Source organism: Stomoxys calcitrans, chromosome 4 (assembly GCF_963082655.1).
Source record: "Stomoxys calcitrans chromosome 4, idStoCalc2.1, whole genome shotgun sequence".
Classification (NCBI taxonomy): domain Eukaryota; kingdom Metazoa; phylum Arthropoda; class Insecta; order Diptera; family Muscidae; genus Stomoxys; species Stomoxys calcitrans.
The window spans coordinates 11459024-11478557 of record NC_081555.1 but is presented as its reverse complement, the minus strand read 5'-3'; the positions used below and the strand labels follow the sequence as shown (position 1 = coordinate 11478557).

Sequence of the window (19534 nt, the reverse complement as noted above, 5' to 3'; positions counted from 1 at the left end):
GATGTTCAATTGGGTTCAAGTCGGGACTTTGAGGAGGAGTTTTAATGACTTTGGGGCAGTTATACAGCATCCACATCTTGGTATTTAAAGCAGAATGTTTGGGGTCATTATCTTGATAATATTGAAAGTTATTACCAAGCCCAAGTTTTACAGCACTATCTTTTAAATTCCTCTTTAAAATGTCAATGTAATACTTATGATCCATTACTCCATTAATAATTTCAAGATTTCCCGCTCCTGAAGCCGCCATACACCCCCAAACCATTAAACCACCTCCACCATGTTTTACAGTAGCAACTGTGTTTCGTTCTTCAAGCTCTGTATTTGGTTTTCTGTACACTATGACCTTTCCATCGCACCCAAAAAGATTAAACTTGCTCTCGTCTGCAAAAATGACTGTTTTCCAAAATGATTCGGGCTGTTTTACATACATTTTTGCGAAGTTTAGCCTTTTCACTCGGTTTATTTTATTTATAAAGGGCTTCTTACGTGCAGTTCTTCCTCTGTAACTATGCCTTTTGAGTGTATTTCGAATTGTTTGTGTAGTAACTTCCTTCCCTAAATATTCCATAGTGTTTTTACGAAGAATGGTCGCATTTGTCTTCGGAGTTTTCTGAACTTGCCGCACTAGCCAACGCACATCTCCAACTGAAAGTGCTTTTGGTCGACCAGATCTTGGTTTATTGTCAACAGTTTTCGTTTCTGTCCACTTTCTGATGATGGATTGTATAGTAGATCGTGGTCTATTTAATATTTCACTGATAGTTTTTTGAGTTAAACCATTCCTGTGGTGTTTTATTATCAAAACTTTTACCTCATCAGAAACCTCGTTTTGCTTACGACCCATTTTGACAAAAACTATATTTTCAATGAAATTAAATATTTGCTGTCAAGGGCAAAGCCTCCTTTACTAAATAAAACAGAAAAGGGGGATTCCCAAATAATATTTGAACTTGACTTTGATGATAGCACATCAATGATGAATACTTTTTTTGTTCTGTTTTTGGTGTTATTATATAAAATTGCATTTTTTGCGCTAATTAAATTTATTTTTTGAATTTATTTTAAAACATATTACGAAAAATAAACTATTGCATAAAACTGCATTATTTTTTTACTTTAAATTTTCTTCAATTACCCAAAATAAGTGAATTTATTATCAATTTTGCTAATGATGAATACTTTTTTTGACCGCTGTAAGTAGTTATATGGAAAATATTGTCAAACAAAATTTTGTTAAAATTTTATTTTATATAGAATTTTTGATTATTTTCTTATTTAATTGCTCAAATGACTGCACTTCTTTTTCTTTGAAGATTAAAGGGATCTTTTGCTCTTATGATTTCTAAGACATATATTCTAGAATAAATTCGGAACAGATATTCATAATTTATTTGGAAATCGCCTGCTCTAATATCTACATTTCCTTACAACTGATTTCAAAAAAATTCTATAGGGTTTTTTTTTTGGTATCTAGCCTTTTATTTTTTTCATTAAATTGACCTTCTAGTTTTTCCCTGCCAATCTTCTTTTACTCTTTACTTACCTGCCACTATTCTCAAACCCGATATCGCTGGTGATCCCGGTGGTGTGGGTACACCACAGGTTTGATCCCGTATTGTTGTTATCTTATGACGAAAACCGGTTGGTAAAGATATCACGGGATCTTTTTTGGGTTTGAATTTTATTTTGTTACGTCGTTTATTTGGTTTTGGTATTGTCTGCAATATTATCAATTCACGTCCCATTAGTTCCAGCTCACGGACACGTAATTGTTGTTCGAAAATCTTTAAATTGTTGGCCTGTTCATGTTGTTGCATTTGTATGAGTTTCAGTTGTTCCTCTTTATTGCGCAATTCCTGAAAGGCGAGGAGAAAAGAAAGAAAGGTATTAAAAATCAAAGAAAAATAAAAAAATAAGAAAAAGCTATAAACATTCCCTTAAAAAGCAAAAAATGTAATAAAAAAAATATTTTTAATACAAAAAAAAAACAAAAATTGTGGTACGATGGGTATATCTTTGCCTTTTTTCCATTCGTAAACTTTTATATAAAATGCAAATCTAACATATATTTACATTAAGAATAACAAGAGTCAACCCATGAAATTGCATTATAAAACCCATAACAACAAATAATAACAAAAATATCAATGTATAACAATATGAAGGATGAATAACAATCTTACCTCTTCAATGTTTTGAAAACGCTATAATATATGTATGGTATTGTATTGAAATGTTTCATCGTGTATAAGTATGAAATTGTTTTTGTTTTTTTTTATTAAATATTATATTATATACAAAACAATGATTTGGTTCCAACGAATGTCATTTTTTTTGTCAGGAATTTGAGAGAATATATGTGATGTATATATGCCAAATGGGAATTATTGGCAGGGAATACAAGGAAGGAAAAAAGAGTAAAAGCATAAGAAAGAAAAACATTTAAATATATGATCAACATGAGTTTTAATTTGTTTTTCTTTAACAAAACAACAACAAAAAAAAACATTAAATAACTTCAAAACTACTTATAAGGGTTCTAGTTAAATGACACTAAATAAAGAAATTTTTAAAATCGATATTAAATGAAGACAACAAAAATTTTATATATCCTCCACCATGGATGTAATTTGATATTAATAAACGTCTTTTCTTCTGTTTCAGAAAATTGGCATAAGGTATGTACCATTTCTTTTCATCGTTCTAACTAAGATTTAAGATATCTTTAACAACAAAATCAATTAATTCCCTCCCGCATACCCCAACAATTTTCAAAAACGCCAGATCTCGGAGATGCGTAATCCGATTTAAAACACGAAATTGGTAAACAAATTTGGGGTCAAATAACCTGGGGGGACGCCCCATCCCAAAACCAAACCGAACGGACATGTGTACCGATTGGGACAATATGGGTATCAAATGAAAAGTATTTAGAAGTAGAGTACGAATTTGGTATACAAATTTTACTTTTAATTTTCGGGAGGTCCTCTACCCTCGAAAAAGCCCCAAGCGGACACTTTCACCGCTTTGGGTAATTTGGGTATCAAATGAAAGGCATTTAAGAGTAGAGTACGAACTTGGCATTAAACCACCGCCAAAAACACCACCCAACAGGACAGTTTAACCGCTTTGAGCAATATGGTTATCAAATGAAAGGTATTTAAAAGTAGAATACAAATCTGACACAAACATTTATTTTTTGGTGTCTTATTTTTTGAGTCTTGGGGTCAAATAACCTGGGGGGACGCCCCATCCCAAAACCAAACCGAACGGACATGTGTACCGATTGGGACAATACGGGTATCAAATGAAAAGTATTTAGGATTAGAGTACGAATTTGGTATACAAATTTTACTTTTAATTTTCGGAGGGTCCCCTACCCTCAAAAAAGCCCCAAGAGGACACTTTCACCGCTTTGGGTAATTTGGGTATCAAATGAAAGGCATTTAAGAGTAGAGTACGAACTTGGCATTAAAGCACCCCCAAAAACACCACCCAACAGAACAGTTTAAGCGCTTTGAGCAATATGGTTATCAAATGAAAGGTATTTAAAAGTAGAATACAAATCTGACACAAAAATTTATTTTTTGGTGTCTTATTTTTTGAGTCTTGGGGTCAAATAACCTGGGGGGACGCCCCATCCCAAAACCAAACCGAACGGACATGTGTACCGATTGGGACAATATGGGTATCAAATGAAAATTATTTAGAAGTAGAGTACGAATTTGGTATACAAAGTTTACTTTTAATTTTCGGGAGGTCCTCTACCCTCGAAAAAGCCCCAAGCGGACACTTTCACCGCTTTAGGTAATTTGGGTATCAAATGAAAGGCATTTAAGAGTAGAGTACGAACTTGGCATTAAACCACCGCCAAAAACACCACCCAACAGGACAGTTTAACCGCTTTGAGCAATATGGGTATCAAATGAAAGGTATTTAAAAGTAGAATACAAATCTGACACAAAAATTTATTTTTTGGTGTCTGAGGGCCCTCCCCACTCCCCCCAAAACCCCCCAGCAGGACAAATTTATTGATTGGGACAATATGGATATCAAATGAAAGTTATTTAAAGGCAGAGTCCAATGCTGATACAAAAATTTATTCCTTGGTGTCTGAGGCGCCTATCCACCCCCAAAACCCCTCAACAGGACATATTTACCGATTGGAACAATATGCGTATCAAACGAAAGATATTTGGAAGCTGAGTACATATCTGTTTTACTCCAAGGTGTCTATGGGGCCTCCCCAACCCCAAAAACACCCAAAACGGACGTAAATGTCCAACGTCACAAAATGGGTATCGAGGGAAAGGTCTTTGGGAGTTGACTACGAATCTAGCGTTTCAAGCGCCTCGATCTGCTGCGCTCATTCTAAAATCTCTGACACCAAGTTTCGAGGTGTCTCCCACCACTTGATCGTTCCATTGAGCTTTTGGCCATCCCGGTTTGCGTGTACCACCGTTTCAAAAGACTTCTTTGCTGAAGCTTCTTCATCCATTCTGACAACATGACCTAGCCAACGCAGCCGTTGTATTTTGATGCGTGTGACTATGCTATCGTCGTCATACAGCTCATACAGCTCGTGGTTCATTCTTCGCCTATATTCCCCATTGACGCAAACTGGACCATACATTTTACGAAGAATCTTTCTCTCAAATACTCCAAGCACTGCCTCATCTGCTTTAACAAGTACCTATGCTTCAGAAACATATAACAGCACTGGTAGAAAGGTCTATGACAGTATATTTCAAATCTAATGTTGGTATAAGGATTCAGGAATCTGGTTCACGTCCTACCGTTCCGCAGGACAAGTAGATCGCGACAATAAAAGTATCAAATAAATTGCCGGTTTGGTTCTTAGCGTCGGGGGGACCGACCCTCTCCTCCCAATCAGGATAGGATAGGCCAGAAATAAAAGGTGTTTGGTAGTAGAGTAGAATGTTTAGCCTCAAATTGGATGGACATAGGAGGACCTGTTGATCTTTCCCCAAGCGATTTGAAATATGATTTTGAATTTAGATAACCAATACAAAGAAATTAATTAGTGTGAATCTGAACGAGCCCTGAATATCTTGATAGCCACCTTCAAAATGCATGACATTACGGGGCTCAAACAAAATCGTGACCTAGCACGATGCGGATATTACTTTAAGGTCCGCTTCTAAACTCCCTGACTATCTGAAAGGTCGTAGGCACCCCCAAACAGGACTTATTTCCTGACGTGACCGTATAGGGGTCAGATAAAATAAGAGAGTGAAAGAATGCGGAGCAGAGCGGGCCCTGTACAGATAGTTTTCTATAAAAATAAAACTTTCTATAGAAATAAGTTAGGCGTTAGTAGACGTCATGGGAATTAAAGCAGAAACAACGGAGGACATGTTAAGGTTTTTAATGAAAACGCATTTCCACAGGATACGACGGAACTCACGGAGACACCGGAATCTTGGATTAATAAGGTTGATCGAAGGTTTATCAAAACGGAATTTATGGTCAAGGAAGCCTTGAGGAGCTTCAAACCATTTAAGTCACCCGGACCTGATGGAATATTTCCGGGGTTTCTACAAATGGAGGTCGACTATCTGGCCACTATTTTCACAGCGTGCCTAGGACTTGCATATACTCCGAAAGCCTGGCAGGAGGCAAGGGTGGTGTTTATACCCAAGCCCGGCAAAGCAAGTTATGTGAAACCAAAGGCCTACAGGCCTATAAGCCTTACGTCCATTCTACTCGAAACCATGAAACGAATTGTGGATATCATGATAAAGAGTAGGACACCCAGCGAACTGCTTAAATACAAACAGCAAGCCTATGTCAAGCGAAGGTCGGTGGAGACTATGCTGCACGAGGTTGTGCATAAAAAAAAAGAATCCTTCGATGGCAGGACGTCAAAATCGGTGCGGCAAGTGGTAGAATGTGTAGGGCATGTGGGGAAGATGATGAGACGTTGGAGCATTTCCTATATCATTGCCCGGCTTTCGCGGCTAACAGACACCGGTACTTAGGTGCGGACACGATACCAGACAAGAACCAATTTAGGGGAGAGGTATGAAAAACAATTAGGGATTTTGTAAGTAGCATGGAATTCTTAACTTAAAATTTTCTTTTTCGAGGTTACTTTTTCGTTTTTAGAGCGCACAACAAGCCGATTACTGGCTTAGGTGTATGTCTATAGTGGATGGGGCAGATTACCATCTTTTTAACCTAACCTAACCTATAGAAATAAAATTTAGACAAAATTTTCTATAGAAAAAAAAATGTGGAAAAATTTTCTATGGAAAAAAAAAATTAGCCAAAATTTTCTATAGAAAAAGTTTTGACAAAATTTTCTATCGAAATAAAATTTTGACTAAATTTTCTATCGAAATAAAATTTTGACTAAACTTCTGTAAAACTCAGATAACGGGGCTCTCGGGCTACGGCTACAGAGCTGAGTTAGAGAGCTCCAATTGGACCTGGTCAACACATAACTTTGGATTCGTGTAGGTTTAGAGGTGATATAAATTTAAATTGGACCACCTAGACTTTTCGTGGAAAACTATTGTACTCGGGGGAATACATGGAATCCTACTTCTATGTGAATCATTTGGTATAGACAAAAGAAGATCTTTCCCATATTCATGGATCTTAAGGATATAGGAAAAACATTGAGCCATACAGTGCTCCAAATGTTCCAATCCCATAGCAGCCGGTTGTACATACCGGATTGAACCGATAGAGTCTTTCATCGGCAAGAACTACCGCCTCAATGTCCAACACACTGCTACAAGAACAACAACAACTTTGGTAATCGATTGGACCATCTATTTCTACTTGATAACATTTAGCAATGCCTAAACCCTTTTCTTTCTTCATGGTGGAGGGTATTTTAAGATGTGAGTTTCATGTAACATCACCATATTTGAGTGTTTTTACCTTTTCTTTTAAACGCAATTCATGGAGAACTTCAGCAATTTCTTTTTTCCAACCATCTTGCATGGTATGAAATGATTCTTGTGGTGTTGAAGTAAAACCAGAGCGAGCTATGTCCTCCAATTTCATAAGAATATCCTTGAAACCAGGGCGATTATGAGGATCACCTTCCCAGCAACCTGCAATTTATGGTACAAAACAAAAAAAAGTAAAACACAACATTAGAAAGATTTAATAACCTAAAAGAACAGTTTAACCAACTTTTCATTAATTTTCCCCAAGCTTCAGGACACGTTTTTGGTATAGGCAAAGTCAAGGTATTGACTGCAACACCATAGGCCACAGACAATGAATCGAAACCTTTGTAGGGTGTTTCCCCGGTAATAAGTTCCCATAGTAAAACACCATAACTCCAAACATCTGAGGATCTGGAAATAAGAACAACAAAAAATTAAAACTGACTGCGTAAACACACAAAGTTCCAAAAAAAAAAACGTACTTGGAATATGTTCCACGACTTATGACCTCTGGAGGCATCCAGGCATAAGTGCCTGCCGCCGACATACGCGTGGTATTATAAAGTTCTCTGGCTAAACCAAAATCTGTAATTTTTAAAGTTTTCTTGTGCAAATTGTCACCTTCTATGGCTTCAAATATTAGAACTGCAAAGAATTTAGGAATTAACAAAAAAAATTTGGGAAAATTGTTTAAAATTTGTTGTTACCATTAGAACTTTTCAAGTCTCTGTGTATCACCGATATGGGAGCTTCATTATGTAAATAATTCATGCCCCTTGCTATTTGTATGGCCCAATTAACCAAGACATCGGGTGGTATCTTACGACCAGCCAGCACACGATTTAAACTCCCACCTCTGGCATATTCCATGACCAAACATAGTTTAGGCGGTTTCAGACACACTCCTCTCAATGCCACAATATTTTCATGTTTCAAAGCCCAAAACAATTTGGCCTCTTGCATAACACTATCACGCATGGTCTCCATATCTTCATCGGCGGTTTGTCGCGCCGCCTTAATGGCCACCTCTTCATTGCGATAATAGCCACGATGGACTTTACAAAAACCACCAACTCCTATCACTTCTTCAATATCCAGTTCTTCATATTCAATTTCATGTGGCTGAATATCACCGATAGCTGAAGGCACATTTATCATCATAGGATCATGATTTGTAACAAAATTACTGGGAAATATTCCCACCTGAAAAAGAGAGAGAGAGAGAATATTATCATACATGACATCAAAAATACTACAACAAACAAAATTATACCCTAGGCAAGAATAAGGGCATCTCAATCCACTCTGAGACCCTAGAATTTATTGTGCATGTCCCCTTGGTCAAATAGCCATTTTTCCGTCAGTCATTCAGTTGGATATGAAGGCCTAGTTCGAAAACTGAGAACTTTTCCAACACTGACAATATAAAAGTTGTCAAAGTCAGTGCCAGGATTCACTTAATAGGTCTGTTTGAGTACTTTTCCAGTAAAATTTTGCAGGAGAGCAAGAACAGCCGTTACTCTCTTTTGCCATTTATTTGAATTGAACAGCTGATATTCATAAAACAGCTGTTCGATGCTGCAAATTTTCGTTAGGAAAATACCGCTGTGGAATTTAGCAAGCTCTCACTTACCAAATTCTCAAAATGTTGCTCGCTATCACTCACTTTCCCGTCCTCATCTGCTGACAAATAAAGAACGCGAACGATTTCCAGTAACAATTTGTGCAACTTTGTAAAAAGTACACCTTTCCATAAGATTATGATTAAGACAGTCTCTGCGATAACAGTCCAAAAGGTATTGTTTAGACGGCATGCTGTTGTCTTCGCACTGGTATTATCTTTGTCTCCTGATGGAGGTGGTCCGGATGAGAACTGAGGAGACAGCCCGTCGCAGTTCGGAGGGCGGCATTCTGACAGATTTGAATATTAATCCACTTCGTGTCACAAAGCTGGCGAGACTACACTGGTAGTGCATAACTTACCACAGACCGGCCAATTGCCTTGTCCGCGTTCCACAAGGTTTCTTTGTCTGCACCCCAAGTGCTGCCGCCAAGTGACTTGAGGACCTTGTTTCTACTTTTGACTTTATCGCAAATTGTTGTGGCATGTGGGGAGAATGTGTAAGAGCTGTCAAATGTGACGCCAAGTATTTTGGGACATTTGATGGTCGGAATCATTTCTCCATCAACCATCACAGTCAGCTCAGTATTCACCTCACGCGTATTTGTAGTGAAAAATATGGCTGAAGATTTGGTGGCAGATATCTTCAGATTTCTTGCAACGAAAAATGAGGCAAGTTCGTTTGGGTAGACGTTCAACCTATCGCAGATGTCAACAATGCGTGGGAGGCCTGATGCCATGATCGTACAATCGCCCGCATTTGATACGATCTCTATGCCGTCTGGAGGGGATGGAATAGGGAACTCCCTGTTTCACTCTACAATGCTTCGGTTTCTTATCCGTAAATTACACAAATGACCTGGCTGGAGGAACATGTTGGCGATATCCTCAAATAGTTTGGCATGGCTGTCACTGGCTAGACAGAGGTCTCAGTCATTGTGTCCGTCATGACAGGTCACTGTCTAATCAGAAAATATTCTGACGACAGACTGAAGTTTGCTAGCAACGACTTTTGCAGAAGCACTGAGGACATCGAAGTAAAAAGGACTATAGAACAACACCTTCTGCGTGTGTGTTCCGCACTAGCAGTCAAAAGGAGTTCCACTTTAGGTTATCATTTCTTTGAGAACCTGTCTGATCTGATTCTTGGGCTTTTTAAATCGATCTGGATGCTTCAACGGTAAAAACTAGAAGGTATCTTCCTTCTTCTGTTCCTGTGGTACAACAATGGACGAAAGCGTCTAAGTGAATCCGATGGCAGATTGCCATTTAAACCTAACCTAACCTTTTCCCCGTAGATATTTGCAGCATCGAACAGCTGTTTTATGAAAACCAGCTGTTTGATTCAAATATTGTGTTGCCCAAAAAGTAATTGCGGATTTTTTAAAAGAAAGTAAATGCATTTTTAATAAAACTTGGAATGAACTTTAATCAAATATACTTTTTTTACACTTTTTTCTAAAGCAAGCTAAAAGTAACAGCTCATAACTGACAGAAGAAAGAATGCAATTACAGAGTCACAAGCCGTTGAAAAAATTTGTCAACGCCGACTATATGAAAAATCCGCAATTACTTTTTGGGCAACCCAATAAATAGTAAAAGAGACTAAAAAGTTTTCTTACTTTACTTTTTACTGTAAAAGTAGGCGAACAGACCTAATAACGAGCAATAAAATGTGTATATTGGCCCATCACTGGTTTAAATCGTAGATAAGACGGTCAGGCTGATATAAAAATTTTGCGAATCTAGACTAGTGACCAATTGTAGGGTTCAAAACATGATGTTGGGTCTACAATTTTTGGTTGCCCTATAACTACTCTCGTTTTCGATGTTTACTATCCCCTTTAAAGCCTACTACTGACTTCATTCACAGCGAAAATGGCTATAAAATTATAGCGAAATCCTACGGACTCTTTTCTTTGTCAGAACACAAACAACAGTCAAACAACAACACGCATCAAAGATAACAGCAGGGAAGCAGAGTTGATTCGCCCTATTTCGTGAGCATTTAATTACATTTGCAATTAAAATTGTGCGAAATTTATCCTGATGCAGCGCTACTATGTCGCTACTATTTTGTTCATAGAACTCAGTACCACTTGTACGGAATGTGTTGGCATTATCTTCGTCACCATTTATTTTAAAGTGCATTTTGACAGTTGTTCGTGTGAAAAGTCAAAGTCAGTACTTGGCCTAATGTTAAAACTAGTGGAGATTAAAGTTTGTCAAAATTATGTTTCTTACCTTATCGCCAATTTTACCAATCCACCAACCCTCATCGCCTGATGTATTTGGATCCATTGACAGCACCAATACCACCTGGCCCCTTTCAAGGCTGAGCTCATCTTCACCTTGGGCCTCATAATCATACAGAGCAGTCCATAGGCTACCTTCGGGCACTTCAACATCAACTCCAGTGCCACTTTGTGTGGTAACTATGGCCGAATCGATTTGTGTGGAAGAAACTGTGGTGGTGGTGGTGGCGGTAACAATCATGGTGCTGCTACCATTGGTAGTATTACCAAGATCTGTAGTCCCCGAAGAAGTTGAAGAGGCCGCCATGAGTTTTGCATTAAAACCATTGTAAGGCTTGATTTGTTTATTTGTTTGTTGTTGTTGTTGTTGTTGTTGCTGCTGCTGCTGCGAATGATGATGATGAAGTTGGTGTTGGTATGGCTGTGATGCTGTGGATGACTTATGACCATTTGCTGAGGTTATGGTGGCTGTTTTGCTATGTTGATGCTGTGATACGGTTGATGTTGTTGTTGGTGGTGGTGCTGCTGCTGCATTAATGGCAGCAGCTGTTGTAGTGGCGAAGGTGTTGTAGGCGTTATTACTGTTAGTTGTTGTGGTGGATGTAGAGGCATTATTATCTGTTTGTTGTTCTTCGCTAATTGCGATCATTTGTGTGGCGTTATAATGACGTGCAGGCATTAAATGCTGATGCTGGCTGTGTTGGTGGTGGTGGTGGTGATGCTGAAATCAGACAAAAACCCACTAAAAACAAAATCATATAAGCATTTGTTCTCAAGACCAGGCCAACATTCAAAAGCAAAGTCTACAGTGTTGTTAGCCACTCGTTGGTATTGAGTGTGGAGTGCAATTTCACTTCTTCAGCACTTCCAGACAATGTTGCCTATTGCTGTTATGGCCAAACAACTTTGAGGGGCCTTTTAAGTAGTGGCTGCTGCTGCTGCTACTGCTACCGTTGATGATGGGGTGTTGTTGTTTATATTATGGAAGAGTTTCAAGAGAGTTTTGTTCGTTGTGTTGGCTATTGTTGTGTTTTACTCAACACTTTTTCGAAATTTGTTTGTTGTTATTTGTTGAAGCAGCTACTCTAGGCTTTATTGCTGTTGCTACTGCTGCTGCTGCCTTGTGCAGCTTAGTGTCTTTTTTATTGTTGTAATTTAAAGTAAAGTTGACACCATGCGTTTGTCTAAAACCTTTATATTGTTGTTATTGTTCTTCTTTATGTACCACCTTCTCTTTGTCTTGTCTTCAAATATCGTTCTCAGGTGGCGGGGGGTGGGGGATTTCTCTTTTTTGTTTTGTTTTTTGTAGCTTCTGCTTATGATGGTATTGAGCTGTTATGGGGTGATGTTCTAATATTCTCGTTTGACTTGTTGCTGTTGTTATTGTTGTTGTTTTAATGATAAGCCATACACATATCTGCAAAATATAAAAATTATATTAATACTGCTGTTGTCTGCTCTTCTCGTTGTTAGTGTTGTTGTTTTGTTTATAGATATCCATTTGGCCGTCAGTTATTAATTTGGCTATTGTGCCAAATAAATACGTGATGACTTAAGGCTTATATTCGAGAAATACGCAAACAAAAATCGTAGAAAAATTTATTTGAGCACGTGCAAGCTGTCATAAGGCGGTAATTTTTTTTTTTTTTTTTTTTCAAAAATTATAAAACAAAAATGCCGGCTGTATTTGTTTAAAGTTTTACTCCTCCAAATGTTTTAGATTTGGATCAACTAATAAAAACTTTAAAATTTTTTTTTTTTATTGCATAAAGCAAACTCGCTTAGCCATTAATGCCTGACACTCGATTCCCTTGTACGATTTTGATTACATTTCATACATTAATTATTTAGAGTATTTATATCGACATAGAAATTTTTTTTTTAAAGAACAAAATATTTTGAACAATGTTAACAAAGAAAATTTCTTTTTATTTTCAAAGCCACTATGATTTTACAACAACAAAAAAATCATTTACTAATATTTTATGACCATACAGCGAGAAAAGGGGATTTTTATGAATAATAAAACCGTATCTGTCATCAAAGGTAGTAGGCTTATCGCGATGAAAGTATTTTTTATACCCGCCACCATAAGATGGGGGTATACTAACATAGTCATTCTGTTTGTAACACCTCGAAATATTGATCTAGGGCCCCATAAAGTTTCTTAATCGTCTCGACATTCTGAGTCGAACTAGCCATGTCTGTCCGTCTGCAAATTTTGTCCCTTAACATTCCACTAAAGGAACAGGGGCAAAACTTCCTACATATCAATTAATGCATTCCAATTCAAGTTTAAGCTCAATAATAAGGGGCCTACTTTTTATAGCCGAGTCCGAGCGGCTTACCGCATTGCGGCACCTCTTTAGACAGAAATTTTTACATGGCACAGTACCTCACAAATGTTGCCAGCATTAGGAGGGGAAAACCACAAAGTGACATTTTTTTTGTAAAACAGGGAGTTCTCCAGGAGAGTTCTCTCCCCGCTCCTATTTAAACTTTATCTGTCTAAACTCCTGCGGTTGTCAGACCTAATATGCTATGTGGTGTTGTGGTCTGGTGGACGGCGCCTAAAAAGTCCACCTAATGCTCAATACTTAACCGGATCCAATGGATGGCTTGTTTGTGCATCACAGCCGCACTGAGGACGACACCATCTGATGCACTGAATTTAATACTACATCTTATGCCTCTGGACATTGTGTGTGGATGAGGTTAAGGAAGCTTTCTCATTGGTAATGTGGTGGCTACGGACACTGTGTTATCCTTAATACAATATCCGATGTTCCAGGCAGTGTAGATTACAACCTACCTGAGCGGCTTTTCGATAAAAATAATGTACCACTCTTCCTGATAGAACTACGAAATCCCTGGTAACAGAAGTGACATAGACTTCTATATGGATGGTTCCAAACTTTTTGATAAAAAGTACAAAATACCACTATTGCAAATTTTGCCCATGAACATTCCACTAAGGAACAGGAGCAAACTTCTCACATATCAATGTGTGCAGTCCGATTCAATTTTTAAGCTCAATGATAAGGGGCCTCCTTTTTATAGCCGAGTCAGAATGGCATGCCGCAGTGTGACACGTTTTTAGAGAGAAGTTGTACATGGCATAGTACCTCACAATTGTTGCCAGCATTAGGAGGGGGATTCGAACCCAGGGGGGATTCCCGCCAGGATTCGAACCCAGGCGTTCTGCGTCATAGGCGGACATGCTAACCTCTGCGCTACGGTGGCCTCCAAAGTACCACTATTCCTGATAGAATTACGCTATCCCTGGTAACAGAAGTTACATAGACTTCTATAGGGATGGGTCCAAACTTAACGACCAGGTGGGCTTTGGGGTGTACTCTAAAGATCTAGAACTGGTCATATCGAAAAGGTTACCCGACCACTGCAGTGTGTATAAAGAGGAGATCCTAGCAATTAAAAAAGTGGTGGAATGGCTAAGATATAATGTCATTACGACGATTGGCATTAATATCTTCTCAGACAACCAGTCGGCCATTAAATGCCTGGAGAATAGAAAAACCACCCTCGACTGTCGCAGATCTCTTAACGAGATGGTTAAACATTTCAAAATTCACCTGTTCTATGTGCCGGACCACAGAGATATCAAAGGGAACTGTAAAGCGGACGAGCTTGCGAGACTAGGAACTAACCTACACATTCCAGGGATACTAGAATCTGTGGATATGCCTCTAGCGACACGTAAGCTAAGTTTTCAGGACCAGGCCCGAAGGACAACGAATGATAGATGGTCACAAAGCGGGAGCAGCGAGCATTCCAAAACTATGTGGCCTAATCTAGATTTGAAGAGATTTACTGCTTCGCTGTCATTGGCTAGAACAGACGTCTTAGTCATTGTGTCCGTCATGATAGGTCACTGTCTAATAGGAAAATATGCTGGCAGACTGAAGGTTCTTGAGACTATAGGACACCTTCTGTCATTGGCTAGAACAGACGTCTGTCATTGTGTCCGTCATGATAGGTCACTGTCTAATAGGAAAATATGCTGGCAGACTGAAGGTTCTTGAGACTATAGGACACCTTCTGTGTGTGTGTCCCGCACTAGCAGTTCCACTGCCAGAACATAGTCCTAAGGACCTTCACGGATTGCCAAAAGATGACAAACATGTACTATCTACACGAACAGACCAAAATCCTTAAAGTTAAAGATCATAGTGAGTTGGTCTCTAAACAATATGTGTTGAGCTGCCATCAGTGGAATCACCCAATCTCCAACTCACTGAGCTGGAACCCCTTTCTTTAGGACTATCCCCTTTTAGGAGGACTATCTGGAACGAGCTTGCAAAATATTAACCAGGATATTGTGACCAATGGAATTTCATTGTATCTGCCGAATATAGTCCATGGTGTACTCCCACTTCCAATAACACATGGAGGGACAATAACAGCAACCAGAATGGCTGGACGAGGATCGCTACCTCATACGAAAATGTGGCTACAACCACAACAACAAGAATATCAGCCCAGACGGAGCGAAAAAGCTTTCATCGAAAAAGAGAGTTCTCCACAGTCAGTCATTTCAGGCCTTCACAGTAGTTCCAACTAATAAGTGGCCTATGTACCTAATAAGAATCCAAATACACAATGGTTTTTATACATAATCATTCGTCTCCTCCCAGACACCTCCCCCCCCCCCAAAAAAAAAAAAAAAGCAATGACACAATAGACCTGTAGTCCAGTACCTTATAACCTTCCTCAACCTGTCTTTGAACAAACTTATAGTACCCGATGTCTGGAAGGTGGGCTGATTGATCCCGCTACTGAAGTCTGGAAAGGACCTGAGTAAGGGGGAGTCGTATAGACCGATCTCCCTACTCTCCCCTGTAGCCAAAACGCTTGAGGGACTACTCCTCCCGAGCATCGTTGCAGAATTTCCATTTGCGGAGCATCAGCATGGATTTCGAAGATTACATAGCATAACAACTGCTCTGCATGTCATCACCGCACACAATTGCCGTGGCTTCAACCAGCTCTGGACCTATCGAAAGCATTCGACACAGTAAGCTACTCCAAACTATTTGAGCACATCGCCAATACGTCCCTCCAATCAGTACTGAAACGCTGAGTCGCGAATTATCTGTGTGGTTCAACCAGCCCTGGTGGCCGTGGCTTCAACCAGCCCTGGACCTATCGAAAGCATTCGACACAGTAAGCCATTCCAAAGTATTTGAGGACATCGCCAATACATCCCTCCAACCAGTCTTGTAACGCTAGGTCGCGAATTATCTGTGTGGTTCAACCAGCCCTGGTGGCCGTGGCTTCAACCAGCCCTGGACCTATCGAAAGCATTCGACACAGTAAGCCATTCCAAACTATTTGAGGACATCGCCAATACATCCCTCCAACCAGTCCTGTAACGCTAGGTCGAGAATTATCTGTGTGGTTCAACCAGCCCTGGTGGCCGTGGCTTCAACCAGCCCTGGACCTATCGAAAGCATTGGACACAGTAAGCCATTCCAAAGTATTTTAAGGACATCGCCAATACGTCCCTCCAATCAGTCCTGAAAGGCTAGGTCGCGAATTATCTGTGTGGTTCAACCAGCCCTGGTGGCCGTGGCTTCAACCAGCCCTGGACCTATCGAAAGCATTCGATACAGTAAGCCATTCCAAACTATTTGAGGACATCGCCAATACGTCCCTCCAATCAGTCCTGAAACGCTGGGTCGCGAATTATCTGTGTGGTCGCCAGTCATTTGTGGAATTTAGGGATAATATCTACGGCACTGTTTAAGTGATGGTCGACGGAGTGACAATTACGATCAACATATGTTCCAAAATACTTGGAGTCACATTTGACAGCTCTTTCAAATTCTACTCACATGCCACAGCAATTTGCGATAATCATAAATAGAAACAAGGTCCTGAAGACAAAAAAAAAAAAAACAAAAAAGGTGGGGTGCTGACAAAAAAAAAAAAACTCCTAAGCTATGCAGCGCCATCGTGGTCTCGCCCGCTATGAGACACGCAGATCTCTCAGAATGTCGCTCTTCGAACTGCGAAGGGCTGTTCTCATGTGCGAAAAAGATAACTACACGCTGTTCAAGCAATACCCTCTGGGCTGTTATCCCAGTCTTATCTTGGCCAACTTTTCAAAGCTTTTTCTTCAGTTTAGTCACTGTTTAAGAAACACGTCCTACTACATATTCTACCGCGAAAGATTCGCAGCTCCACCCCTCCTCTTTCTTGTAAATAAGAACTTATCTGTCTTTTTCTGGGTTTATGTCTATCCCTGTGGCGTTCGGGCATAGACAGCTTTCACAATACATCCCCTAACGAGGTCCTTAATAGTAGAGAGAAATCGGCCATGACGAAAACCTCGTCCGAGAAGGCAACAGACTTTAGCCACAAAAGAGAGAATAAAACTGTTTTTTTTTTACAATCTTTCCAAATGAGTCTTAGTGCGCTTCAGTGTTGTATCAACCGAACTTAACAGGCGATAAAGGATTAACCGCTGCTTCTTAACGCAATCAATGTAGGATTTGGAAAAATTGCATTATTCCGTGTTCTCGAGAAGATGCGAACAATTTGTTAGTATATGGATGATCTGACCTTACCTACACCTCGGGAGGAATTTGATAGCTATGCCCCTCCAGCTTGTAAATGATGTAGTGGCCTAATTTTGCAAGTACTTAATGTTATAAATATTTGCTACACATTTAGTTTGTAAAGAAGAGAGCCAATGTAAGCATATCATTAATTGTGTGTGGTTTTTAGAGTCAACGTCATAGGAAAAAAATCCATATTTAAAATTTGTAACCGCAAAAAAGGGGCTAAGAATATGATTAGCTGTTTTGAAGCGTAACATCTATGTCAATTTTTTAGAAGTACGTAATGAGTGACAGTTCGGCACAGTTCAACACAGAAAGAAAAATTTTCCGATTCACACTGTTGAGTCGTAATTGTATCACAATTTTAAGAGCTCTAGCTCAATCTATAGAGAAAGTACCATTTTGTACCTTTTAGTACCAAAATGTATGAACTTCAAAAAAATCTTCTGGTCGCCCAATATATACTGCCAAGTTATACCTGTATCCCAGGTTTGAGGGTTTTAGGTCAATCTGTAAAAAAAGCACCAACAACAGAACCTAACCACTTTTTCTTCCACTCCTGTTACGATTACAGCATTTCGTATTTTGTACAACTTATCATGTTTTTGTCAAGACTACGATAATTTTTAGCAATTATTTCATTTCTATTCTATTGGGTTGCCCAAAAAGTAATTGCGGATTTTTCATATAGTCGGCGTTGACAAATTTTTTCACAGCTTGTGACTCTGTAATTGCATTCTTTCTTCTGTCAGTTATCAGCTGTTACTTTTAGATTGCTTTTGAAAAAAACAGTAAAAAAGTATATTTGATAAAAGTTCATTCTTAGTTTTATTAAAAATGGATTTACTTTCTTTTAAAAAATCCGCAATTACTTTTTGGGCAACCCAATATTTCGTACTATTTAGTACGTTTTAGTACCAAAATGTACGATTTGTGAAAAGATTATTTAATCGCTCAAAATAAATTTGTTACCTGCACCTTCATGTAAAATTTCAAAGCTCTAGCTCAATCCGTAAAGAAAGTACGAAATGGTACCAAATTCGGTACTAAACGTACGTTTTCACATTTTTCTACCTACCTATACCAAATTTCGGAGTTCTAGTTCTAACCGTTTGCCCTGTTGTTTTTGTTGTAACCACTTTTTTATGTGGAGCTCGTTTCGGTCCAAAGGATCAATCGCCGCAGGAGCGAAGCCATTGGTTATTTAAAGGCGCCAATAACTCGCCTTGTCATATCGAGCATCATAGGCACTCAGTTTTTGTGCAAAAGCCAGTGCCACCCGGCCTCTCACTGAGACTATCCGCTAGATACCGCTGATTTTCCGCGACTGCCGTTGCAGCTTCTTCGTATGGAGCATTCCAATATCCGCAACTTGTGGACGCGCTCAGTAGCTCGTAGCTAAACGTTTCGTGATAGCAATGAACAACACATAGTTCGGACCTCAATGTTCCAGCATGTGGGGTTCAAGCTATCTCGTTTCCCCTGTGCAATGCTTGCAATCTTTCCGCGGCTTTGATTTTCGTTGTATCCAACAAGGCTCAACTAAATAAACTATGCTACGAGGAAAATATTTTAGGATCCTATCCCTACTCTCATGATCGCTAGCTTCTTTGTCTGACCGGTTTCTAGTACTCAAATTATGCAGATCCTATGATATTTAGCTTAAGCTTTAAATATCCAGCATTGTGGCCAGCAGGCGATAGAACTACTCAATCTCTGTATCTACAATGTAGAACCCCAGTAGCGTTTTCTCCACTAGCATCGAGCCATCTGTGCAGCGGCAGCAATTAGGTGGTATTTTTGATAAATTTATTGTTGTTGTGTTGGAGTCACCTTCGCTGCAATTATACAATTGAATTCATTCTAAGGTTGATATCAAATTCCATGAACCTGGAGCCTTCCATAGTCATTCTGCACTTATATAAATTGTTTTCTGAGGGCATGTAAGTAGGTCATTGGTGTTGTTGTAGTAGTAGACAATGACACCCGGCCACTCTCCACTCGATACCGCTGATTGTTCGCGACTGCAATTGCTGTTACTCCACATTTCTACGGGGCATTTCCACATTCGCAACCGGTGTACGCGCCCAGTAGGTTTCATCTGAGATTCTAGCGACAACAAAGAACACCACATGGATCGTTGCT

The 19534-nt window shown here is 39.2% G+C and overlaps 1 protein-coding gene across 6 annotated transcripts in view; it reads right to left on the bottom strand.

Moving 5' to 3' along the window:
* Window positions 1-19534, bottom strand: part of LOC106087452 (uncharacterized) — a 47466-nt gene that overhangs the window by 22595 nt on the left and 5337 nt on the right. For all 6 annotated transcript variants that reach the window (XM_059366490.1, XM_059366488.1, XM_059366487.1 and 3 more), the window contains exons 2-7: window positions 10795-12222; window positions 7637-8132; window positions 7412-7574; window positions 7174-7340; window positions 6916-7091; window positions 1547-1859 (exon numbers count right to left, since the gene is read on the bottom strand). In XM_059366490.1, the coding sequence (XP_059222473.1) occupies window positions 1547-1859; window positions 6916-7091; window positions 7174-7340; window positions 7412-7574; window positions 7637-8132; window positions 10795-11484 (2005 nt within the window). In that variant the 5' untranslated portion in view covers window positions 11485-12222. The remainder of the gene's footprint in view (window positions 1-1546; window positions 1860-6915; window positions 7092-7173; window positions 7341-7411; window positions 7575-7636; window positions 8133-10794; window positions 12223-19534) is intronic.